General features: G+C 48.6%; 1 protein-coding gene across 4 annotated transcripts in view; it reads left to right on the top strand.

Annotated features, from left to right (window-relative positions):
* Positions 1-26,188, top strand: part of MBP (myelin basic protein) — a 152,188-nt gene that overhangs the window by 51,118 nt on the left and 74,882 nt on the right. For all 4 annotated transcript variants that reach the window (XM_011754021.3, XM_011754020.3, XM_011754023.3 and 1 more), the window contains one exon: positions 11,435-11,522. In XM_011754021.3, coding sequence (XP_011752323.2) covers positions 11,435-11,522 — 88 coding nt within the window. The remainder of the gene's footprint in view (positions 1-11,434; positions 11,523-26,188) is intronic.

Below are 26,188 nucleotides of genomic sequence, written 5' to 3' on the forward strand. Positions count from 1 at the left end.
AAGGATCAAAAAGGAACTGTTTTATTTAGTTAGTTAGTTAGTTAGTTAGTTAGTTAGTTAGTTAGCAACGGAGTCTCACTCTTGTCGCCCAGGCTGGAGTCCAGCCTGGAGTGCTCATGGCAACCTCCGCCTCCCGGGTCCAAGCAATTCTCCTGCCTCAGCCTCCTGAGTAGCCGGGATTACAGGTGCCCACCACCACACCCAGCTAATTTTTGTGTATTTTTAGTAGTGACGGGGTTTCACCCTGTTGGCCAGGCTGGTCTTGAACTCCTGACTTCAGGTGATCCTCCCGCCTCAGCCTCCCAAAGTGCTGGGATTATAGGTATGAGCCACCACACCCGGCCTATTTTATTTTAAATTTATACCAAACACACGGCACTGAATCTGTGCCAGGCACTCTATAAATATTAACTCTCTTCATCTTCGTGGTAACAATAAGAGGTACTATTATTCTCCCTCTTGTACAAACGAGGAAACGGAGGCACAGAGACACGAAGCCACTTGCCCTTGATCGCACAGCTGGTAAGGGTGGAGGTGGGATTGGTGCCTCGCACCTGGCTCCAGAAAGCTCTCAGCCCTGGGCGCTGTAGTCTGGGAGCTTGAGCTTCTGGTGGTTTCCATGCCTACTCGCTGGAATCAGGTGTGTGTTTAACCTCATACTCAAAAATTTGTGTGAGTGGCCCTTTTCCCAAGAATCATTAAACACGTGTTTAACTTGAGTGGTCACCAATATATTTAATAATAACTGCTCTGCGGAAGGTCAGGAAGGGTGGAAGGACGTGAGACAGCCGCAGGCACAGTTATTCCAGCTTTGCATTGCTACGGAACAAATGACTCCAAACCTCAGCACTGAAGCCGCTGCAGCTTCATTAGCTCTCCAGATTTTGTGAGCCGGGATTCAGGCAGGACTCAGCAGCGATGGTACCGCCTCGATGCTCTCAGAGGGCAGCTGAGGCCTCTGCATGGCCCAAGCCCTCTCTAGGTACAGCTGGGCCAGGGGGAGCTGCTGGGAAACTGCCTCACCAGGCTCCCCTCTCCATGTGGCCTCAGGGCCTCCCCCGGCGGACTCCCCTGCGGGGCAATCAAACAGCCCACCTGTTGACTCAAGAGGTCCTCGTTAAGGTCAGGCCAAGTGCCAGCACAGTGCCAAACCCACCCTGCTGTGTTAGCGGGACCACCAGGGCCAGTCCAATTCCAGGAAAGGGAAACGGACTCGCCTCTCCATGGGACAAGTGTCCAAACCCGGGCAGCCCTCTTTCACGCATCACACTGAGGGGCACGCAGTCGATTCTGAATTAAAGGCTGCCAGTTGAATAGCATAAACCGTCACCGCCATTCCATAACTCACACTCACAGTGCTCTTTGATTTATTCAAATCAAAGTTTGAAAGCTTGCGAAGGTTCATGATAAATTTAATTGAATCCCTCCGTGTGCATTAAGGTATGATATTCAGATGAGCATTTTATGCTCATTGCCTTCGGAGGCCAACAGTCCCCTGACACCAGCAAGGGTCTAATAGTAATGTCCACCACACAATTTGCAGTCAATAGTATAATGCCTAATTTCATTTCCACTCTTAGCCTAATCTCTTCCCTCGGATTTTCATATTGTTCTGTATGGAAAGTCCCCGTTAGTGCGGTGTGCGCGGTTTCATGGGTGACTGGCTCCTGTGCGTTTAAAACCACCTGTTCTGAGGATGTTAAACAGAGCTCTTCCATGTGGGCATTCAAGACAAGTTCACGCCGGTCTTCAAAGCAGTGGAAACCAGTTTGTCTCTAAGCAAAACATCATCGTGTTTTGGCAGTTTTCTTCTCTCTGCTCTAGTCAAAGAGGGGCTTGCGTAGCAAAATCAGGTGGCTGCACCCTCAACCCCATCCTCTCCCCAACCCTGGGGGCTGCAGCGCCACTCCACCCTCAGCCCGCTGCTCCTGGACAGGACAGAGGACCCACCTTCTCACTGCCGTACGGATGTGTCAGGCATTCTCTAGGCCAGCAGTGTGTGTGATGGACGTTTTGATGGATGGCTAAATGTATGACACGATTCGTTATCCTTTTAAGAGGAGTAGGAGTGTTTTCTCTTATCAATTCCATTTTAATGTTAGCGATAACAAAAACATAGTTTAATGGTTCGTGCAAAAATTCACTCCTTTTGCTCAAAGGTAATTAATAAATCCACCCTGTTTGATGCAGAAACCACATCTCCAGAAGGTGACTCCATCCCTGGGAGAAGCTTCCAGACAAAAAAGGCAAGAGAGTAGATACTACAGTGATTCCACCTGCTGTGAGAGAAGCCCTTTCTCCTCCATTCTGGATCTGGGAGAGGAAGGCTTAAGATCTCACAAGCTCTATCAGATAGTCTTTTAGATATTTAGAGGTTAGTTTTTCCTGCAGTATCCTCTTTAAATACCCACAGTTTTTTTTTTTTTTAATCCAAGGTAGTATTGCCTAGAACATGTGGATAATCTAAACACAATCTAGTAAACTGATTACAGGTAAATTAAAACTTTTGTCTGTAATTTTCTATTTAGTTGCTGTGATCTTTACATGAATGTTTCTTACTGGCTGTTCATTTGCACTGCATATTAGACATAGACCACCTAGGCAGGCACTGCTAATGATACTCCAACGTACGCAATTATAAGGGCGTTCTGCACTGAACTGAGGTTGAGGAATGCAGGCTGTGTCTGGAAGTCGATTTTCCGTGAAATCATGGACTTTGGTTCCACCCCAGCTGTGCCTGGGTTCCCTTTCCTTCCTGCAGTGGCCCCTGCTTGTTTTCCTTTGACCCCACCACTCTCACCATGTTCCCTGAGCGTCTCCTCCTCCCAGGCCTGGATGGGGGCCAGTTCTCCTTGTAGCTTGCTGCCAAAGCCTTATGGCCTTTCCATATCACAGGCTTATAGTCCTGTTGACCAAAGAAAAAGAATCCTACAAAAGTGTGATACATATGGCCTCAACCCTGCAGTCTCTGACTCCCTTGCAGAAGTCAACTTGGAAACTATCCATATTTCCCTTGAGACCCGGGCTCACTGAACCCATCGTCTTATGACCCCACGATCAGCACAAGTCTCATGGACCTTTCCAGAAGCAGCTAAGCCTGAAAGTGGGAGAAACAGAAAAATCAGTGCCCCTACGTGGCACTGTCTACCTCCAAGGACCCCCAGACTGGGGGGCTGCAAAATCCTCAGACCTCTGTTCAGATCAGAAGCAACCCTTTCTGTGCATTTGCCCAAGGTTTTGGTCTCATCTCTGAGCTAAGGACCCTGTGAGTGTGCACAAGTCAGCGTCACTGCTCCTGGCCTTGGTGGTGAGATGAGTGGTTGGGCTGGTCTCTAAAGTCTTTCTCATTGTGAAAGTCTGTCTCATTTCATTTCTGATAAGTACATCGAAAGTAACAGATATCATGGTGATCTTTTAGCTTGAGAATAAAATGTGTGAAGTTGGGTTTGACTGTGAACTGGCGGAAGGCAAGAGAATGCACCCGTCGAGCTGGCTGAAGGGCAGTTGTTAGTTTTCAGCAGGGTCTGCGTGTCCTGCAAGCCAGGCAGGATCCACCCTTATTCTGGACTATTTTTTTCCAGGATGTTTACATAATGAACAGGCTGGGAAGATAGACAGTGTGTCTATCTGGAGCAGATAACAGGTCTTGGGAGATATAGTGTCTCCCTCTGGAGCAGGGCACTGGCATAGCTACTGACGATTCTAAAGAATTCAGGTTTTCTATATGAGGGTTCCTTTCCTGCCACTCAACCCACTGCATGCAGACAGCTACCTGGGCCCATTCACATGGCTCCTATGTGAACTGGGTATTAGGGAACCCATGCCAAAGTGGTGAAATGTCGCTACTGCTGTGAAGAATAACTCGCCCTTTGTCTCTGACCCAGGAACCTCATTCCTTCATGAGCATCCACAAAACTTAGCTTTCGAGTAGATAAAATCTCAGATGTACCACTGTTCTTAACATAAACCTAGCATTGACTTTCCTTGTAAAACTAGATAATGCTGAAATTCCTTTTATAATCTAGTCTTTTTATATATACACATATAAAATACTTATAAAAATGTAAAGAGAGCAAAAATATGTAAGATGAAAAATAAGCCGGTTTACCTCTACCTGATACCTTTGACTTTCTGGGATTGGAAATGAAATTTGCTGAACAGATTCTGGATCCTGAAAAAGTATTTGGAAGTATTCTTTCTCAACTCAAGTTTCATTAGAACTCCTAGAAATATCTGATGTGGATTAATTGGAGAGGAATCTAAGACAGGGCAATGGCAGTGGGCGAAGATTCCGAAAGAACACGTTGCTGCCAGTGAAGAGGGTTGACCACTGCTGACAATGGCTGAACAGGCCAGGCGTCCTAAAAGCAGTGAGCTTTCCTCCAGAGAAATGTGCACATTTGCAGTCCTCATAATGATGCCGCAAGATGGGGACCATTATCTTCATGGGGAAATTGAGGTGGAGGGAGCTTGACTCACTTAAGATCTCACTTTGAGTAGCTGCGCTGCAGGCGGCACCACATCCCCCTGGTGCACAATCACCTGTTTCTGCTGCCACACCAGGAGTCCCGGGCCAGAGCCCCTGAGAGGTGGCTATGATGGTTCTGGGAAAGAAATAAGGGCTTCTTCTGATAACAGTGTCAAGCTAAGAGGCTACTGGTCTGCATTTTCAATAGTTTTGTGTGCTTCTGCAAAAAAGCAGTTTTCACTTACTGAATGCTCTTCCCAGTGACCACACAGAAAAGTAGGATTATAACGTTCATTTCAAAGCTGAGCAGACAGAGGTACAGAAAACTTAATTATTTTCCCTGTTACCCAGGCAGTCAGCTTCTGAGAGCCTGAGGTCTTGGCTGTCATGCAAGTAATGATTTTGATACTACCCACATGTGTTGTAGACCCTGATGCCCCCGAACTATTTTCTGCAAAGATCTGGGTGGATTAGATCTGTCTACGGCAGGGAATATGGCAGAAGGTAAAGAAAACTTAAAGAAATATCTGCCTTTTAGTAGCATCCCCTCCAAAATGACCTCAGACTCAAAATATGTGTGGTGCTGTGAGAAACAACAGGCCATATTCAGATTTGTGCATAGAAATATGATGAGAATTATGAGGCAGGAGGTGAGGGGAGGTGGGTGTGTACGCCAGCAGGATCCTGAGCCTTTAAAGGCCAAGCAGCTGGCATATAGGTGCCGCATATGACTGTGTCGCCTGTGACGTCATAGGAAGTTTCAGTTGGGTTTGTTTCGTTTGTTTGTTTTGTTTTTTAAATAAGGTCAGTCGAGTATAAGATTCAGAAGGAACGTGTTGCTTTAAGGAAGGGGGAAGACAGTTGCAACTTCTCTTGTTAAACATCCTAGGAATTTTAGAAATATGAATCACTGTGTAATTTTTCTTCTGGGAAATCTCAGAAAAAATAAACGCGGTGCATTTCCTACATTGACACTCTCCAGGGTGGCTGACAGGGCTTGGCTCACTATGTTTAATTGGACAGTTGCCATCTGACATTCTGGGCTTGCTTTTCTAGCTTTAATTTTGAAGCACCTGATTTGGCTTACTACCTTATTTTCTTTGTATGCTCAACTCCTGGGCAGGGTTTGGTGCAAGCATGGGTGGCAACGAGTGGGTGAGTGGCAAGGTACTGAGGACACAGAACCAGATAAGACTTTTATCTGCTTCTAGGCCAGTGATTCTCCACTCAAGGCTTCGAGTGTCCAAGGAGAGAATATAGTCATGGGTTCTTAGTTTCTGTTTCTGGTTGGGTCAGTAAAGCCCCTTCCTCATCCCTCTGTTCTGGTTATCACTAGAGACAGAAACTAACATGGCTTCAGGTTGCTAAAAGCCTAAAACAAAACAAAACAGAATAGCAACAACAAGATAAGATGGGCTGGACAAGCTTAGGACATCTCGGGAAATGCAGTATTTTTTAAGGGAATGAAAAATTCTCAAAATCAATTCTTGGCTGTGTTGAATAAAGCAGCCTGTGGTGGACCATGACTCTGAGTCTAACATACAACTGGTTTTGCAGGTGAGAGTCACTTTGTAACATGTTTCAACACCTTCCTCTCCTGATAAGCAGTTTCTAGTCTGAATCAGGACTTTGAGAATACGCTGTATAATGTTTGTAGCAGTATCAAGCAAGTGTTTTCCTCTCTCTCAGCCTTTTTTGTGGTGATTAGAAACTTACCCTCTGGGCCATTCCTCCTGAAATTGCCACCTCCAGACCATCAATCTTTTAAAAATGTAAGGCTAATTATAAGCGTATTTTCACCTACAACGTGTGTGTGTGTGCATGTGTGTGCCATGTGTGCACATATGTGAGTAGCTGTAGCAAGTAGGAGATCTCTCAGACTTGGCTGGATGCTGTGGCTACCCAGAAAAAAGCAGCTGAGTGCGGTCCTCAAAACCAACCAGGATTCCACCCCTCGACGTCCTGGCTGTGACTGCTTTGGGAAGTTTGACTCCATGCTATCCTTTGCTTCTCCACCTGGTTCTGATGAAGAAAACTGAATTGCGCTTCTGGGTGGCAGGAGAGGGTGGACCTCTGAGTTCCCAGGGCCCCTCCGGTCACCTGCTCCAGAGCCCCGTGCCGGGCCACGCTGACCCCAGGGAAAACTCGTCACTTAAGGGTTAGAGGTCAAGGCTGGGTAGAGGTTTTTTGTTTTTATGTTTTTACACACAGAGAAAATGAGACTAATTACTGGCGTATAATAGATTAGGAGACTATCATTTCCTTTGTTCCAAAAAAAGATATACTTTTTTCTCTGTCGTCTTTCACCATGCGTGTTAACGTCCCGAGCTGTTCGTGCTCCTTACAATGTAGGGGAATGTGTTCGCTTCCTGGGGTTTCTGCAGCAAATTCCCACACACCTTCTAAAATTGTTATGGATAAGAAATAGATTCTTACACAGGTCAGCGCCCACATATTTAGGCTGATGAAAAAGAAAATTGCTACAAATAGTATGAAGCAGCCATCCTTGCTTGAAATGCATGTAGACACCTGCAGTCACAGGTTCCATTTGGACCCAGACTTGAACTCTTTTGGGCAATGACGCAGGGGGGCCTGAGCCGCCAGGACCCATCCCCTCTTGTAAGTCTGAGCCCCGTCTGCAGGAAGCTCTTGTTTTATCATCACGAAAATCACATCACTTTTGACCCATCATCTCCATTATTCATTCTGCTAGAAGACATTTTGCTTACAGGAAATGTGTTCATCGTAGGGGAATATTTTATATTTTTGGAATAGCAATATCGGGTGTCAAAAACAAGCCTTATATTTGAGTAGAAATTAGTCATGAAATTTCCCAGGCCAGTGTGTACTTTCTGCACACGTGCTGTGTCCCTGTATGATCTAGAGATGTTGAACTATCAGAGAGTTGAGTTGAGAAGGTGGAGAAAACGGCAGCTTTGGAGTCCTGTCTGCCATCACTATTCAGGGTCTACCTGTGGCCACTTTGGTGTGAGGGATAAATACAGTGGACGCACCATCACGATGGGACCGACGTGGGCACAGGCTGGCGCACAGGACACAAACTTCCTCTTCACGCTTTTGCTGCCCACAGCCTCAAAACCAGCCTGGGAAGTGGATACAGAGAAGTGGCTGCTGCTAGGTTACCCCCTCCACGCACTTAAAGCAAAGTGATGTGATGTAAATACCAGCTTTCACTCCGCATCTGAAATGCCTCATTTCTAATATGCGGCACTGTTCTACTCTCCAGTGAGAAGGGCTGCCCACGCCAACGGGAAGACGCTACTGGTCCTTGCCGTGTCCCGCTCGGAGAGACATTAAACATGAAGAAAATGCATCTATGATGTGTAACGACGGTAGCTGAATCGTACTTAATTAATTAGTTCTTAAATAACACTTATTATTTTGTAATTAGTGAAGAATATGATCTGCTACTAGCATAGAAGCTAGATGTAAAAAAAAATATGACATGAATTCATAGCTGAGGAAGGACTATCGGGAAATTATTTATTTTCCAGGTTTTACTGTCTTCTAAAATTGACTGGATAGATATGAAAAGTGTACATAGTCAGCTGTCTTTGACTCCCTCTGCTGAAAGAGAGACAATCCATTTTAACTATGTTTAAAAAGCTCTCGCCGGGTGCCAGGCACTGTGCTAGGCATGAGGGATAGGAAGGTGTGTAAGGCATGGTTCTTGTTCTCAAAGAGTTCACCGCGTCACAGGGAGGTGAATAAAACAGTGGGCTGTTCTGAGTTTCTGTAATAGAGACACATGAAAATCCGCAGAAGGTCCCAGGCTGCTGGGAGCCTGGAAGCCATGGGGGTAAGGTCAGAGGCCCCGAGGTGAGGCCCCCAAGGCTCAGCTCTGTGGTGGTGGCTGCTGCTGTTTGTCCTGTAGAGGCTGAGAGTGTTTATTTCAGTCCCGGGAAAGTTTCTGTCCCACTACATCTCTAGCAATGCCAGAAATCAGTTTTTGTTCTACTTGGTTGTGTTAAAAAGAAATCTCATTTTTGTTTTGCTCTGTATTTCTTTGATTACTAGTGAGTTTGAACATTATCTGCATTTCATTGCTTATTAGTAACTGTCTCGTGGGACTTTGGGACTCGCCATCTGGAAAGCAGCAGCTTGGTTTCTACACCAGCCAACCAGCAACAGAAGCCTGGCAGGTGCACACAAAGTTACAACAAACGTAAACACCTTAATTGGCTGTCTAGAGTCATTCTAGAATTGTCATTCTAGAGTCATTCTAGAATTGTCATTCTAGAATTGTCATTCTAGAATTGTCATTCTAGAATCGGGCAACACCTCTTTCTTTTTTTTTTTTTTTTTTTTTTTTTTTTTTTTTTTGAGACGGAGTCTCGCTCTGTCGCCCAGGCTGGAGTGCAGTGGCGCGATCTCGGCTCACTGCAAGCTCCGCCTCCCGGGTTCACGCCATTCTCCTGCCTCAGCCTCCCGAGTAGCTGGGACTACAGGCGCCCACAACCGCGCCCGGCTAATTTTTTGTATTTTTAGTAGAGACGGGGTTTCACCGTGGTCTCGATCTCCTGACCTTGTGATCCGCCCGCCTCGGCCTCCCAAAGTGCTGGGATTACAGGCGTGAGCCACCGCGCCCGGCGAATCGGGCAACACCTCTTTCTACAAAACAGAATGAGTGCTCCGATGAGCCGAGCAGAGGAGGTTGGTTTATCAACAGAGACTGAAGAAAGCAGACACAGAAAACAAAATGCAGGCGGATGTGTGGGTGGTTCCAAGATGACTTCCCTATAAAGGCTAAAGCAGACGGGACTTCCTCATCATCTGGGCTAAACCTGGCCTGCTTGGAAATGGGGCTGTTGCCTCTCCTGATTTCTCAGAGGGTCAAATAAAGATCTTCATTTGGGCTTGGTACCACACTTCACACTGGGAACGTCTGCTGGACCCAGTGCAGGAGCGCAGTCCAAACCAGTGTCCTCTTACCAATTTGATTTCACAACGTGAAGGCAAATTCTTCCCTCCTCAATTTCGTGAGTCCAATAACCCATGTGTTTTTTATCTGTTAATCACACCAGAGAGCACTGCATTGTGGAAACAGTGCCGTGGATATTGGTTGGTGGGGACGTCGCCCACCCATCCCCTCCTGTCTGCCCAGGGATGGGAATGGATACACACACACACACACACACGCGCGCACACACACTCTCTCACACACACACACACACTCACACGCACACACACATGCGCACGCACACACACGCACACACACATGCGCACACACACGCGCACACACATGCGCACTCACACACACGCACACACACACACAGACACACACTCTCACACACACACACACACACACACACACACACACACGGGACGGACGGTTTCCAGAGAGGGCTCTTAGTGACCAGGAGGCGGAGTATGGGGCCCTGGCTGGTGTGAGCTCAGAGGGCTGGACTTCTCTCCAGGAACAAACAGCCTGCAGTACATAAGTGAGTCACACTAGGTCTGAATCAGACTTCAGGGTGGGCTTAATGGCTGTGCCTGCCCCTCTCTCCAGAAAGAAAAGAATGTAAAATTGAGACTCTGCACATCTTATGGTCCTGGGTTAAAAGCTCCTAGGAAATGAGAGATTGGGTGGAAAATTGGTACAAAGTTAAGTGCAGAGACCAGGGTGGGGCGCTGCAGGGAGCGGCACCCGAGAGAAGCAACCTCCCGGTGCTGCTGGTGGGTGGCACCAGGACCAGTGCGGCTGCCCACAGCACTGACGCCCGCTCAGTGAAAGGCTCCAGTGTGACTCATTCCTCCTCCAGAAATGCTCCTTGCCCGTGTGCATTCTGAGAAGTGAACAGGAATTAGTGCAACACGGTTAGGATTGAAAAACACAAATGTGAAAAAGCTGGATGGTGGTCGTGGAGCCTGGCGAGGTGTGAACAGTAACTGAAATGCCCGTGGGCTGTGCAGGCAGCTCTGTGCCTGCTGTCATGACGTCACCTCCAGGATCCCTCTTTCCCTGGCAAAAGCAGGAAGGAGCGTATCATCCACAGTGTGATGCCATTTACGTGAAGACAGAAAGGAGGGAAAAGAATACACGTGTCATTGTCTGAATGTGCCCAGATGATTGTGCAAAGTCTGGGAGAAGCTGGGAATGCCGGCTGCCTCCCAGAGGAGGAGGGGGCATCCAGGAGACCCCGGGGTTTCAGTGCGCAGCCGCTGTGCACTTTCTAGAGCTTTTGAATCATTCAGTGTGCAAGTGTGACATTTCAAAATAGTCAAGTAAAATTGATTACAAAAATATCAAGAAGCTGAACCATATCTTCTCTCCGCACTGGTGATTGAACTATGTACTGAAAATTTTAAACTCAAGAAACAAGCTCACACTGCCATTCGGGCCCCAAACAACAGGCAAAGGGAGGCCCAGGGAAGAAACTCTGAAGCTGAAGATTCCCAAAGCAGTGGCCGGGGGCCTGGCCCCCGCCCCCCACAGCAGGCCGCTTCCTCCCCCAGAATACAAAGGTGCCTCCGAACATCAGCTTCGTTTTCTGTCCCTAAAAGGGCTCATTCTTCCATCAAAGTGGTGCTGACTGGTTCCAGTTAGCCAAAGGTGTCACTGGAGAAGTAAGGCTTGGTGTCAGTTCTGCTGCACAGTGTCACTTAGAATCTAAAGCAGTAACTATGCGGGCTCACCCTTGGCGTGTAGCTAATTTATTTTACCTAGGCTGATATTTCCAATTTTTTTGTATAAAACTAAACCAACTGGGTCCAGAAAGTGCTTAGGTGCTTAGGCAGAGAAAACAAGCCAGAATTCAGAATTCAGAATTCAGAATCCTGCACAGAAAACCCTCCTGTGAACCAAGGCTCTATATTCTATCTTGAAAACAGGCGTGAAACTGGTTATCTGATAAAAAATTTATAAAGAGACAAATGCATTACAATTGCTTTGTTGATAAAACAGTTTATCTTAAGAAAAGTGTTTGTTGTGTTTTCTTTTTCCAGAATGGCGAAACTAACAGGGGAGAATCTGAAAAAAAGACAAACCTGGGTGATCTTTCACGGACAACCTCAGAGGACAGCGAAGTGTTTGGTAGGTGACGCAGACGTCGGCAACATGGCGCCACATGGTGATGGCGTGCACCTGCACGCTCACTCGGGGAAGCCTTTGATGTTTTAATTGCATGGGTGATCTGTGGGTCTGTTCTCATTGCTAAAAACATAGAGGCTGGGTTCATTGCTTCATGTCTGTCATCCCACACTTCGTGGGGTCTATGCTAGAGGATCACTTGAGCCCAGGAGCTCAAGACCAGCCTGGGCAACATATGAGACCTTGTCTCTACAAAAAATAAATAAATTAGCCAGGTGTGGTGGCATGCACCTGTGGCCCCAGACACTTGGGAGGCTGAGTTGAGAGGATCACTTGGTCCCAGGAGGGCGAGGCTGCAGTGAGCTATGATTGCACCACTGCACTCCAGCCTGGGCGACAGAGCAAGACCCTGTCTGAAAAAAATTAAAATGTCAACTGCATAGATATGTGGCAGATAGAGCCCCTTCCTCCCCTCTCACAATCCTTTCCCATCTCAGTTTTGTTTTTGCTTGTATGCCTTGTTGCATACATAGACATTCAGCATTTCCCAGGCTTTGCCTCACTATATGGTGTTTCTCTGATCATCTATTTGTCCAACCCTGTGTGAGCATCAGGAAGCCTAGCAGTGCTCGTAAAAAATAACTAATGAGGAAATGAAATTGCACCAAAGCCTGGATGCTGTGGTGTTTATCTTAACCACAAAGAGTGACTCAGAAGGCATTGGGAAATAACTGTTGTCTGCAGAATTTTACTTTTCTGTATTGCCTTATTGAATATAAATTGCCTTTACATATTTTTATGGTTTGAATGTGTCCCCCAAATTTCGTGTGTTGGAAGTTTAACCCCTAAATTTCTATGTTAATTGGAATTGAGGCCTTTGGAATGTAACTAGGAGCAGAGACCTAGTCATCAGGGCACTGGGGTGGGGCCCCTGATGAGACCAGTGGCTTTGTAGGGAGAGGAAGAGAGGCCTGAGCCAGCTCTCGCTCTGTATCACCATGCGATGCCACCCACTGTGTCATGGCACACTCACCAGAGGCTGAGCAGATGCCAGTGCCATGCCCTGGGACTTCCTAGCCTCAAGAACTGTAAGGAATAAATTTATTTTATCAATTATCCAGTCTCAGGTATTCAGTTATAGCAACAGCAAATGAACTAGGACGGAATCTTAGCATTCATCTTTGTTTCTGCTTCCCCTCTGAGTAAATGACCATGTTCTCATTTGAGGTTTACATTAATGCGGTTGGATCCACTTTTCTCATCATGACACTGAGGCTCAGTGACTTGCCCAAGACCACAGGGCTATGCGGGTCCTCAAAGCAGGTGTGTTCTGCTGTGCGCAGCTCTTTGATTTTCTCCATGTATTCCTAAAGCAAAGAGAAAGAGGGATGGAATGAACTGTGCGCAGATCCTGAGAACTCACTGTAGGTCGAAGGAAGAAGGACGGATTCTGTGGCTACTAAAATCCTCATCCCTTTCCCCGAGATCAGCCCACCCTGTAGGTCACAGACGACACTCAAGGCAAACAGGCTTCTGGGCCACATTCTCTTTATGGAAAGGCCTTTCTCTATACTTCACCTGTTAGTCAAGATAATTTATGCCGTTTTTTTTGTTGTTGTTCCTGATTAACTTGTTCTTTTTCAAAAGTCCTTTCTTTTCTATAATGCCATCCTTCTTGAGCGAGCATACATAACATAGATTTAGTGTGGCCCACTGTTTCGATATCTTAAGTGTCCATGAAAATCAGCATAACCCAAAGGCCCAGAGACTGAAAGCAATGAGGACTCCTTCACTAGAAATGAGACAGGCAAGTGCAAAAGGGACTCAGTGCTCTGCTGACTTCTGCAGATTTTCTTACGATCTTTATAGGAATTTTCTCGGAGGCCTGAGCATAACTCACTGCCTTCAAGTAGTGGGGTTTCCATCCTTAGTGGCAGGGGAAGAAGAGGAAGGAGTTGAAGGCAGCCGCGTCCGTGACTAGGAGCAGCAGCGCGCACTCTGGAGCACACTGAGGGTTTCCTAGAATAGACACGCTGTGAGTTTGAATGGGATGTCTTGATGATTTTAAGAATAAATCTGCCTATAAAACTGTAGAATAAAAATTCATTTAGATGATCTCTTATTCATACATTTCAGCTACATATATAAAGACATAATAGAAAAGCACAAAGACAAATGTCCAATTTTAGGTTTTACACGTAAATAAAAGTGAGTTCTAGAATTATTTTGGTTAAGCCTACTGATTTTTTTAAGTAAACATCATCTTTATCATTATTCCCCTAGCTAATTGCTTTTAAGATTATTAGTGACAATGGGAGTGGTTCTGTTACCATCAAATACATACACACACACACACACACACACACATATAGGTATATATACAGCATGGATACAATATAACGTAAAAAGGTCTTCTATACTCAGCCCTTTCCTTACACTATGAAGATGATATAATTCCTGAAGCCCTTCCAAACGCAGCCCTCCTTAACCTTTTCAGAGAGATACTGAGTTTGGACAGTTATTATCTAGGATTGAATGTGAAAAATACTGGTAGTGATGGAACTGCAGAATATTTCCATCATTTCACAAACTTGGGTTGTGTTTTGATAGGAAGAGCCATGCTTCTGCCTGTTGTGTTTACTGAGATGTTCCCAGGTCCTTGGACACTGGAGCAAGGCTCACATATCTGCTGAATGAACTTCGTTCCCACATTCCAAGCCTTCCTGCCTGTGAGTGTGACCAGGAAGCAGTTCCCCAAGAGTCACCTTCAGGCCTCTGCAGCTGACGCCTGATTCAGGTTGAGTCAGAACGAAGGGGGAAGTGGGAGGAGCTTGTGGTCCGAGGCGTCCTGATTTCATCCCACCCGGGGGGGGGGGGAGGCTGGCCCAGGAGGCCTCTGCACTCGCTGTTTAACAATCCCAAGTGATGCCAACCTGGAAGGGCCTATTGAGCTGTGAGGCTTTTGCTATTGACCTTAATAATTTCCTGACTCTTTCCTGCAGCACGCAGAACTCTACTCTAAAGGCGCAGAGTACTGAAGGAAAAGCAACTAAAATGATCTTGGCTATTTAGTCTTGACTGTATAACCTTGGAGGCATATATGCAATTTCTTTTTAAATTGTAATGTACAAAGTGACTCTAAATGAGAGCAGCAGTTCCCTCCCACTTTAGGAAAAGGTCTTTCCTTGACGGGAGAGTAAATCCCGTAAGTACAATAGGAACCATTCTTGATGTCCCGTGAGCACTAGGCATCCGTGATCGTGCGATGGTCATCTCTAGGTTCTTGGCAGCCGTTTCATCCACGCGTCAGAAGAATGAGCGAGGAATGTGAGACAAGGGCAGAAAGCCATCATCCTTAGCCAACCACCTCTGCAGGACACTCATACCTAAGATCTCTGTGGCGTCAAAAGGCAATAGTGTTGTATTTCAGCTGAGAAGAGAGTCCCCGAGTGAACACTGATTGATGCATTGAAGAGAAAAGTTTGTGCCAGGCGCTGACTCTGGCACAGATGCCATCACTATGGTTCACACATTGAGTGCTCAAAACCGCAAACAGACAACTAAACCAGCACAGCCTTCCTCCTCATCTCTGTGAAGGCCAGAGCCAGTCATTTTCTTAGCAATCCACTTTGAAATTTTATTTGCCCTTCATCTCCTGGTAAAAATCCCACCAAAGGATTGTTTTCAGTCTAAGTAAATAACTCGTGAGAGCACACTTGCAAATATCTTCTGTGATTTTTTTTTTTTGTGTGACAGCTTTGTGGTTATGCTTAAGACTGTTTTGCCTAGTTACAAAAGGAGGAAGAAAACACTTCAAGACACAACAACCTAGAGAACTGGGTGTTGTCTGAGCTTTGGGGAAGCAGGTCATTTTGCGGTAGACCAGTCGCTGCTAAGTGTTTTCTGACCCACACCCCCACGGGCAGTGCACACACTGTCCTCCTCCGTAGAAACCAGGCAGGAGTCAGTCTCCACCTCTCCTCCCACTGGAGGGAGGAGTGGGAGCTAAACTAATGGTCGGGCTAAACTAAAGGCAGGCAATTCAGTTGAGGTGAGTGAAGTCTTAGGTCTTCCTACATTATACTAAGGAAGGAGAGGAGTGGCCAAAAGAGGGCACTACTGCCCCGGCGACTGACTGTGGTTCCTCTCGGCCAGGACAGGCATCTCAAAGGCAGGCCTGGAAGGATGTGGACTCCGTGTCACGCGTAAGCTAGTTCACTCCACATGTGCCACTGATGAAGGATGTCCTGCCACGAAAACATCACCATCCCACATCTGTGTTTGCTGTGTCCATTTCACGGGGCCAAGTCCTGAGTGTACAGCATGTAAGGGCAAAACCCCGTGAAGAGTCATGAGGAAAACATTCACGACTTCATTGCTCAGACCGTGGAGATAGAGATAGCTGTGTTTAATGTTTATTTAAAAAGTATTCATCCCAGAAACATTGAAGTACATATATTGGTGTGTGCGTGTTTTCACTCTTCTTTATTTTATAAAGCTTGAGTTAGCTGACACTAGGAAAAAAGACCAGGAAACTGTAAAATGTAAATAAAATTGAGAGATGAAGTGAAGGAAGACCATAAACACATCAACCACGTGACAACGGCCGCAGGGAGCCCCACGTTTTGTTCTGAGCTGCCCAGCTGCCCAAGTGGAAGGGGACCCCAGCCAGCCTGAAATCTCTCATTTTACACAGCAGGTGGCAGAGTCTTACTGCCTTTTAGCTGTGTTCATTTTGCCAATGAACTCCTCTTTTTGTGTCTTGGTTTCCCCATACGTAAGTAGGAGTAATCATAAAATGACCTGTGAGTGAGAAACAAGTTGACACACGTGCATGTGTGGGACTCCCCCATCTCCTCGCAGTACTCAGTGAACATGGGCTCGTATTTTCAGAGAGAAGACTGCAGACATTTTTTGAAGGATTCAGAGCTTTGTTTAACAAATACTAAGAACTTTTCCTGCTTAAATTTTTATCACAGATAAAGAGTCACATGGTAGTCAGCGACCTCAACATATTTTTATAGCACACGTGGAGATTAGTTTTGTATAGTTATTGATTGTAATAGAATTCAGTAAGAGCCAGTGGTGCAACATCAGTCTTCAGCATTGAAAGCCAGGATCCTTGGTCCCTGTGTTAGCCATCAGAGGACCTGCTATGATCCACAGACAGAATTACAAGAACTTGGGGTCCCTTCCCAGAGCCAGGACTTTGATAGGCATTTCACAGCACAGAGTTCCAGGTCCCAGGCTCTGAGAAAGGCCCAGGAGGAGTTCTGAGTGACTGGTTGCTGAGGCACTGTGTGCCTCTGTTCCATTGAGGGTCAGCGGCAGCCTCAAGAGAAGAAGACAGACCACATGGGAAACAAGCGGGTGTGACCGTTGGCTCTGCCATCAACTCTCAATGCAACTGGGGGTGCAACTTCATCTCTCTGTGCCTCCGTTTCCTCGTCCAGAAAACAGGGTTTCCTATTGACCCTCAAGAATTGTTGCAAGTGCGCACTGAGAGAACAATTTGGCCCGGTGTGGTAGCTCATGCCTGTAATCCCAGCAGTTTGCGAGGCTGAGGCAGGTGGATCACCTGAGGCCAGGAGTTCGAGACCAGCCTGACCAACATGGGGAAACCGCATCTCTACTAAAAAATACAAAATTAACTGGCTGTGGTAGCACACACCTGTAATCCCAGGTACTTGGGAGCCTGAGGAGGAGAATTGCTTGAACCCAGGAGGCAGAGGTTGCAGTGAGCTGAGATTGCACCACTGCACTCCAGCCTGGGCAACAAGAGCAAAACTCTGCCTCAAATAAAAAAGAGACAGAGAGAGAGAGAGAACAGTTACACCACATTACAGGATGCTTTAACGTCTCTACTGCTTGAAGCCACGTTCAGACAACGAATAATGAGTGCTGCCATTCATTAGTAGTTTTCATGTGCCAGTGAGGACCTGGATCACATCTGCCATAAACATTCATTCATCATTGGCACCAGGATGTCCTGCCTATGTGATTTCACCATTCATTTATTCAATCATTTTTGAGCACCTCCAATGTGCCGTGCCATATACTGGAGGTGGAAGAGAGAGGGCAGAGGTTAGAGAAAACAAAATAGAGAAATGGCGGGGCCAGCCCTAGGGAGTTCACACCGTTTCGGGGGTGGTTTAATATAGAAAGACATGAAAGGAGGGCATTTTTTTCTTCCATTGTTTTCTAGTGCTGGCCGTGTCATAATGCTATAAGGTAGAGTAAAAAGCTATGTCCTAAGTGAATGAAAAATACTTAAAATGAGATACACAGAAGTTCAGGAGAAGCCACAGTGGAGATAAACTGGAGCATTTTGAAAGACTGAGGTGGTGACAGGGAGCGGGCAATGATTGGAGGGATGTGACCTGGACAGAGGAATCATACAAAGATTTTCATGTTTTGGTAGAACATCTGTCTTTCCAATGAAGATAGATTTTAAAACATCCAAGAGTAGGCTTAGAAGTTATTTAGATGAGGTTGGAAAAAAGTTTCTATGCTCTAAAAGTTGAAAGGTGTCCAGATACTATTCGGATCGACTCAGATATCACTGCCAACAAAAGAATCACCAGGTTCATGAATTTGGAAAGGAGAATTTACTTCTTAGGGGGGCTGCAGCCTGCAAGGTGGCCATCCTGACAGGCTGGGAAGCAAAGCCTCCACCAGAGACGAGAGCAGGCACTTGGAGGGAAAGATGAGACAGGAGTTATGCTGAATGGGTTGGCCAAGTTTACATATTCAATGGCTCATAGGAGAATCCTATGAATATTTATGGAGGAGTCCTAATGAATGTGTACTGAGTGAACATGTATGTTACAAGCTGTGTTCACTTTAACATTTCAAGGCACTCCATTAGGCCCTGTACCTCAAGGGGTGGAACGGGGGCACAAAGGCACTCAATGTGCAGCCTCTGTAAACCCACCAGAGCAGGCGGTGGTCAGTGGTGTCTTAGCAGAAGAAAGTTACTGAAATCAGCCTCTTGTCTAATCAGAGCTGTAGTTACAGCTTGTGGAACAGGGGGATCTAGCATCATCTCATTGTCACAGCTGCAATTGTTTTCATATTACTTACCTCAGGGCCAGTGCTTGTTTAGGTGAGAGAGGAAAGGAAGCACCCTGTGATGGTTCCATCCTGCATGGCATGGCCTCAGGGCTGGTTTATAATTTGCTATCTTTTTTTTTTTTTTGAGACAGAGTCTCACTCTGTCACCCAGGCCAGAGTGCAGTGGCACCATGTTGGCTCACTGCAACCTCTGCCTCCCGGGTTCAAGCAATTCTCCGCTGAGACTACAGGCATGCACCACCACGCCGGGTTAATTTTTGTATTTTTTAGTAGAGATGGGATTTCACCATATTGCCTGGGCTGCTCTCAAACTCCTGACCTCGTGATCCACCTGCCTCGGCCTCCCAAGTGCTGGATTACAGGCATGAGCCACCATGCCCAGCCCATAATTTGCTATCTTATTGCCACAAAGAGTTCATTCCATCTTGCCTGGAGGGGTAGGACCTTTACTTTACATCACCTTTCTAAGAGGCTGTTCCTGTCATATCTAACCACGAAGCCCACCTGTCTCCCATGCCACACTTCTTTATCCCACTGCCTTATTTCGTGGCCTTCACAATGGCCTTTTTTTATTGCATTTACACACTTAGTGTCTTTTTTCTTCCACAAATGCAAGCTTCTTGAAGGCGGAGCATCTCGTATCTGTGCTGGCACTTATTTTAATTGACTACCAAGTGGCAGCACTTAGCACTGAAGTAGACACAGCAAACAAACGGCTTCTCGAGACCCATGTCTGCTTTCTGCATTTTGGTGTATTTTTACTTGTAATAATATTCACCTGATTTTTAAGCAAAAATATATTTATCATCTTACACATGTTAAATTTGATTTATTAAAGTTAATTTTAATTTTTAATTTTAATAATGTAATTCAGGTTAATTAGGATTAATTAAATTAATTATAAATAATTAGCGACTAATTTATAAAATTAAATTATAATTAAAATTAATTATAATTAATTAAAATAGCTAATTGAATAATTAAAACTAATTAATGGGATTAGTTGATGAACTAAAAAATAACTACCTGACATAACTCTGTCCCTTTTTCAATTTTGAATTCAGATCTTTCAACCAATAACATTTTTCTAGGCTGTTTAATGGTCCTGATTACTGTATTATCCTTTTAAATAGCTCCTAATATTCCATGTGATTGACAAACCATCAGTAATACAATCATTCCCCTATTGCTTTTCATTTCGGTTGTCTGGGCTACCAGAAGACATGCTACAGTTGGCACTTTGATTTGGGTAGGGTTTTTTCTTTCTTTTAATTGTTATAATAGGCTTCAGTCAAAGTAAGTGAAATGGCTAAATTATTTTCCCCTAAGTCGAGCCGGTGAACTGCCCTTCCCGTGGCTGCCCTTCCTGTCGCTTGCATCTTGGGGCAGCCGCAGGGAGTTGTAAGCTGGTGGGCTGTGGCTGGATGTGGTGGCCCTCAGGCAGGTCTCGTTATATCCACATGGTGGAGGTTTTTTCTTTTAATATTGATGACATTTGGAAACGGTAAACTTTCCCATGAAAATGTTGAACTGCAGCATCTCTGGAAACTAAAGGTCTGGCAATGGTGTTCTCCCGGCTTGGCTGCAGTCAGCTGACCAAGGAGCCCCCATCTCCAGGGCCTCCAGGTCCCCTGCGATTTTCCCCCCTCTGCGGAATGAGCTGCCTGACCCCACAGGCCTGGAGCTGGAGACTTGGTCCCTCATCTGTTCGAGATTAAAATGACCCTGGGCACCATTCCAGTCACTACGGCCGTGTTCCAAGTTTGTCCACAATTTCGTTTCTTGAAGTGCTGTTTCTTTGGCTCAGGATTCTGCACACGGGGGTGGGGGTGGGGCTGGAACAGCTCGTCCCCTGTGGGCATCGCATCAGCCGGAGGGGGCTGGGTTCATGCCCTGGGCTGGGGTCTCCTGGAGGCCACTCCCTCCCGTGGCTGGCGAGCTATGCGGGGCATTGCTCGGGTCTGGCCGGGTTGTCAGCCTGAACTGGTGCCCCGGGTTCTCCAGGTCTGGCCTCCCCGCAGCGTGGAGCTGCGGTCCCAGGTGCGTCCTGATAGTCGAAGCCAGAGTGGAGCCACTGCCGGCTGTGACCCAGCCTGGGAGCGCTCCGCATCCCCGCCTCCCCGCATCCCCACATCCCCGCATCCCCCCTTCCCCGCATCCCCACATCCCCGCATCCCCCCTTCCGCGCATCCCCTCATCCCCGCCTCCCCTCCTCCCCGCATCCCCACATCCCCGCATCCCCCCTTCCCCGCATCCCCACATCCCCGCATCCCCCCTTCCGCGCATCCCCTCATCCCCGCCTCCCCTCCTCCCCGCATCCCCACATCCCCGCATCCCCCCTTCCCCGCATCCCCACATCCCCGCATCCCCCCTTCCCCGCATCCCCACATCCCCGCATCCCCCCTTCCCCGCATCCCCCCTTCCCCGCATCCCCGCATCCCCACATCCCCGCATCCCCGCATCCCCGCCTCCCCGCATCCCCACATCCCCGCATCCCCGCTTCCCCGCATCCCCTCATCCCCGCCTCCCCGCCTCCCTGCATCCCCGCATCCCCCCTTCCCCGCCTCCCCGCCTCCCCGCCTCCCCGCATCCCCGCCTCCCCTCATCCCCGCCTCCCCTCATCCCCGCCTCCCCGCCTCCCCGCATCCCCTCATCCCCGCCTCCCCTCATCCCCGGCTCCCCGCATCCCCGCTTCCCCGCCTCCCCGCCTCCCCGCATCCCCGCATCCCCGCCTCCCCTCATCCCCGCCTCCCCGCCTCCCCGCATCCCCTCATCCCCGCCTCCCCTCATCCCCGGCTCCCCGCATCCCCGCTTCCCCGCCTCCCCGCATCCCCGCATCCCCCCTTCCCCACATCCCCTCATCCCCGCCTCCCCGCATCCCCGCATCCCCGCATCCCCCCTTCCCCGCATCCCCTCATCCCCGCCTCCCCGCCTCCCCGCCTCCCCTCATCCCGGCTTCCCCGCATCCCCGCATCCCCTCATCCCCGCATCCCCGCCTCCCCGCATCCCCTCATCCCCGCCTCCCCGCATCCCCTCATCCCCGCCTCCCCTCATCCCCGGCTCCCCGCCTCCCCACCTCCCCGCCTCCCCTCATCCCCTCATCCCCGCTTCCCCGCCTCCCCTCATCCCCACATCCCCGCCTCCCCTCATCCCCGGCTCCCCGCATCCCCGCTTCCTGGCGTCCCCACCGCCCCTGAGGTGGACCTCCAGGGCTGAGGAGGGGATGCCTCTTCTTCCCAGAGAGTCCCTGAAGGGCTGGTGCAGCCCTGGGTGAGGAACTTAAAAACCACTCCCCGCCTTCATCAGATGTTCCCCCTCAGAATTTTCATGTAGCGTTTTTAAAAATCATTGCATTTTTGTTTAAATTTGTTTCCAAGAAACTTATATGAGAAAATCCTTTTTTGAGATGCTATTTTTCAAGTAATGTGTGTATTTAATGCATCCAGGTTAGTAAACTGAGCTATAAGACCTCAGTAAGTAACTCATTTCTGACATAAAATTCCATTTGGACCTGCTAGTCGTGGGAGTTCCTGTCTCCTTGTCCTTCACACACAGCCCGAGTCCTTAGAGATAATCACTGCACAGCCTTTCCGTGGGAATATTCAGTGCTAGTGTGAATGGATCACTAATTGTGATTCCGTGGCTGCCTGAGGCCTTGTATTCCTGTCTAGACAAGCCACAAAACCCATTTTGTGAAATACCATCTTTGGGCTGGGTATAAATCATAGAAACAAAATCACAAGTTGGGGGATGAAGGAATATTCAGATTATCTTGTCTGACCCCGCCTTGCATGTCAGATGAGGGTGCAGCTGCCAGGCAGACACTCAGGAGCAGGATCCGAGCCCAGTGCTCCCAGTCTGCCAGGGAGACCACAGCTGGTTCCTTGTGGGGCAGGGCAGTTCTCATGTCTGTCTGACAGATGTTAAAACAAACACTGTAACAGTTACTGCTCCTCTGTGCACTGAAGTGAATGTTTGAAAAACCCAAACGTAGCTCTGAATATTTACCCTGCTTCATTGTAGTACCCAGGCAATTCTTTGGGGACATGCCTCCTTCCCATCTCAGAGGATGTTTGCTTTGGGCCAAAGACCCCCTGCTTCTCAGCGGCCCAGTGGTGAAAGCTCACGCGGTGGGCGTGGGTGTGGGCATGGTCAGGGCACGTGGAAGCCGGTTCTCCTCAGCAGCCCCTCCTGAGAGCTGTTAGACAAAGGTCTCAGCATCTAGGAGTTACTTTAGTGCGGCCATGTGGTTAGGACTGTGGACTCGGTTCCCCCGTGCAGATGGGGGTTGTGTGCTCAGCTGCAGGTTGCTGGGAGGACTCAGTGGTGTCAAAGAAAAGTTACCCCAGGGAGAGTGGGACAGGCAGGGAAGACGTATCCCAGACTATTGCAGTAGCAGAGAGGAGCTGAACTCGACCCTGCTGAAACAAAAGGCAGGAGGGTTTTTAAGCACTGGGGTGAGCTGGTGGGAGAGTCCTGGAGGACGTTGGTTGGAGGCCGGTTGGTGCAGTCAGGCCAGCAGTGTTTGCAGATTAGCCCTTATCACAGTTAGGCCCCTGCCTCCAACGGGGACTGGGAGCTGAGGGTGCTATCTTCCTTGTTGGTTACATTTCAAAGGCTCCTGGGTCCTTCGAGAAGACCAAGCTGGGCAGTGAACTGGGCAAGAGGCCAGGAAAGGGCTGAGGTCTTAAAGGGACAGAGAAAGAATTTACAGTGGCAAGTTTTCTAGAGACAAGGAAGTTGGGGCCGAGAGTCCTACAAAACCTGTTCAAGGTTTAGTCCCCCAGACAGGAATGGCAAGGCGGTCTGGGCCAATGGTCAGTTCATGCCTCTGGTTTAGAGCAGCACCCGGTCCCTACGGGCCCTGTGAGCCACATGGACAGCGGGCCAGGCATAGGAGGCAGCAACAGTGTGTTCCCCAAAGCCTCTGCAGACCCAGCCCTGGGCGCACGGTGTCCCTGATAACAGGAAATGCACTGCCAGTGGCCTCACTGCCATGCACTGGTGCAAATTCATGCAGGTGCCGCCTGCCTTTCATCCACACGGTGAGTGGAGAGCACCACGCTTAGCCATGACACCGCAGAGCCACAGGGACATGTAAGAGGAGTGGGGGAGGGAGAGCCTCACTTTGGGTTTTTTTCCCCCTTTCTAAAAATTCCGACAGCTGCTCTAAAACCTTAATTATTCCAACCAAGCTTCTAGAACCACTGAGTTTCTGGGAATGTCTGGGTTTGCAAAGTCACCAGCTGCGTTTGGAAAGACATTTCCGATGGGGTTGAAATCTCCAATGTGAATGAACTTTTCTTGTCATGACCTCACTGTCTGTAATGAGGGCTTCCTGATTGCAGTTCGCTTTACCTGAAAACAAAACAGAGGCCAAACACCACCTTATTTAAAGCAAGAACGGAAGTAATGCTCTGAAAGACAGCAGCCCACCAGCAGATGTGAAAAGCAATTACTAGGTTAAAAAAGAAAGAAAGAAAGAAAGAAAACTGAGCGCACTTTCAGTACAGACCATCTTTCCCAGCCAGGGAGGATGGCAGAGGTGGCCCTGGGCTGGGAGGGAACAGCTACCCGCGCACCTCCTGGGTCAGGGGTTGGGCTTTAAGGATGTGGGTTCTAGAAGTTTACAGTGATGTGCCCCCTCCTCTGGGTATTGTATCAGTTGGTACAAAGCCACTTCCTCCCAGGGCAGGACATTCTTGCACCAGCTCCGCTCAGCTCCTTCCTGCCTCTGGGTTTCTGCTGACCTTGCTCCTCCCACACAGAGGCTGTGCTGGAGTTGCAGCCAAGCTGCCTGCTGTTTTCTCGACCACAGAGTGTGGTGCAGACACGCAGGGCCCAGCAGCGGCAGGCGGTGCTGCCGTTCCTCTGTCCCCATCCACCATGTGCCCGGCCCGAAGGTTCTCTTCTCCTCACTCCCAGGGCCTCCCAAAGCCAACTCATTATTACTTCCCATGGTTTGCATACTTTTATGATACTGAATTCCATACAATGTTGACATTTAAATGTGTGTGTACGTGCAAGTCCCTTCCCTTCTCCTCTGGGCTTTCTGTTTGGAAGCTCATTTTCCTGATAATATGAAATAGATCATCTGGAGATCACAATGGCAGAGTGGGAGAAAACAGGATGTGTGCATGGTGACGTTACCCGCAGCTGACAGGAATTGGAACTTGAGGTGTGTGCGTGGTGACGTCACCCGCCGCTAATAGGGATTGGAACTTGAGATGTGTGCCTGGTGATGTCACCCGTCGCTAACAGAGATTGGAACTTGAGATGTATGCATGGTGACGTCACCCACCGCTAGCAGGAATTGGAACTTGAGATGTGTGCATGGTGACGTCACCCGCCGCTAACAGGGATTGGAACTTGAGATGTGCCTGGTGCCTGGTGACGTCACCCGCCACTAACAGAGATTGGAACTTGAGATGTGTGCATGGTGACATCACCTGCCGCTAACAGGGATTGGAACTTGAGATGTGTGCCTGGTGACGTCACCCGCCACTAACAGAGATTGGAACTTGAGATGTGTGCATGGTGACATCACCTGCCGCTAACAGGGATTGGAACTTGAGATGTGTGCGTGGTGACGTCACCTGCCGCTAACAGGGATTGGAACTTGAGATGTGTGCGTGGTGACGTCACCAGCCGCTAACAGAGATTGGAACTTGAGCTTTCCCCTTATCGAGGTACAAAATGAGGAGAGCTGTTTCTATGTCTTTGTTGAGAGCACTGATGGCTGATTGTGCCAAGGACCCAGGGACGCTCCGGTACTTTGCAATCACCTCTCCCATCACCAAGGCCCAAATCCTCCTCTGCCTACCTGGGTCATTAAGTGGGTCCCGGCCTCCATCCTGATCCGTCCCTGTCGGTTCTCCCTGCCAGCTAGCTGCTGAGCACCTTGCTCCCTGCTCGAAGCCCCTCCACCTGTTCCCCAGGGGCCTCTCCAACCACATCTCCTGCGGCCTCTCCCTCCCGCAGCCTCCTGGGTGTGGCTGAAGCACAGACTGCCCTCCTCCTTCAGTCTCTTGCCCGGATATCCGGAGGCGAACTCTTCGCTCCGTGTCCCTTCTCATTGACATCTCCCACTTAGAAGTGCGACTGCATCAGCGTGGGTGGGCTCTGCAGGTCTGCCAGAGGAACTCCTAAATCTCTGAGGCTCAAGATGGTGTCCACTCACATCACAGCTCAGCGAGGGCCAGGTGGCTGCCCGTCCAGTGTGCCTGGGAGAGCCCTGTGGTTTCCACATAGAGTTTCCACCATCAGAGGGCAGGGTGGGGAGGGACCAGGAGGACAGCCCAAGGGCCAAGCACCCTGCAGGCCAGGCCGAGGGGCAGTCATCGCGTCCACTCAAGTTCTGATGGCCAGAAGCGTCATGCGGCCCCACCTCGAGGAGGGGGCCGAGAGGAAGAAGGATGCAAAGTGGGGTGGTACAGTCACCTCTGCCACACTCCCTGATTATGTTGTTTATTGTCCGAGCCCCCACCCCGGATGGAAAGTGAGCCCCATGAAGGCAGGGACATCTGCCTGTTTTGTTCGCTGAGATATCCCAGCACCTAGATTTGGGCCCAGCTCATGGGATGAGCTTCATCAAT

The sequence above is a fragment of the Macaca nemestrina genome, chromosome 19 (genome assembly GCF_043159975.1).
Source record: "Macaca nemestrina isolate mMacNem1 chromosome 19, mMacNem.hap1, whole genome shotgun sequence".
Taxonomy (NCBI): domain Eukaryota; kingdom Metazoa; phylum Chordata; class Mammalia; order Primates; family Cercopithecidae; genus Macaca; species Macaca nemestrina.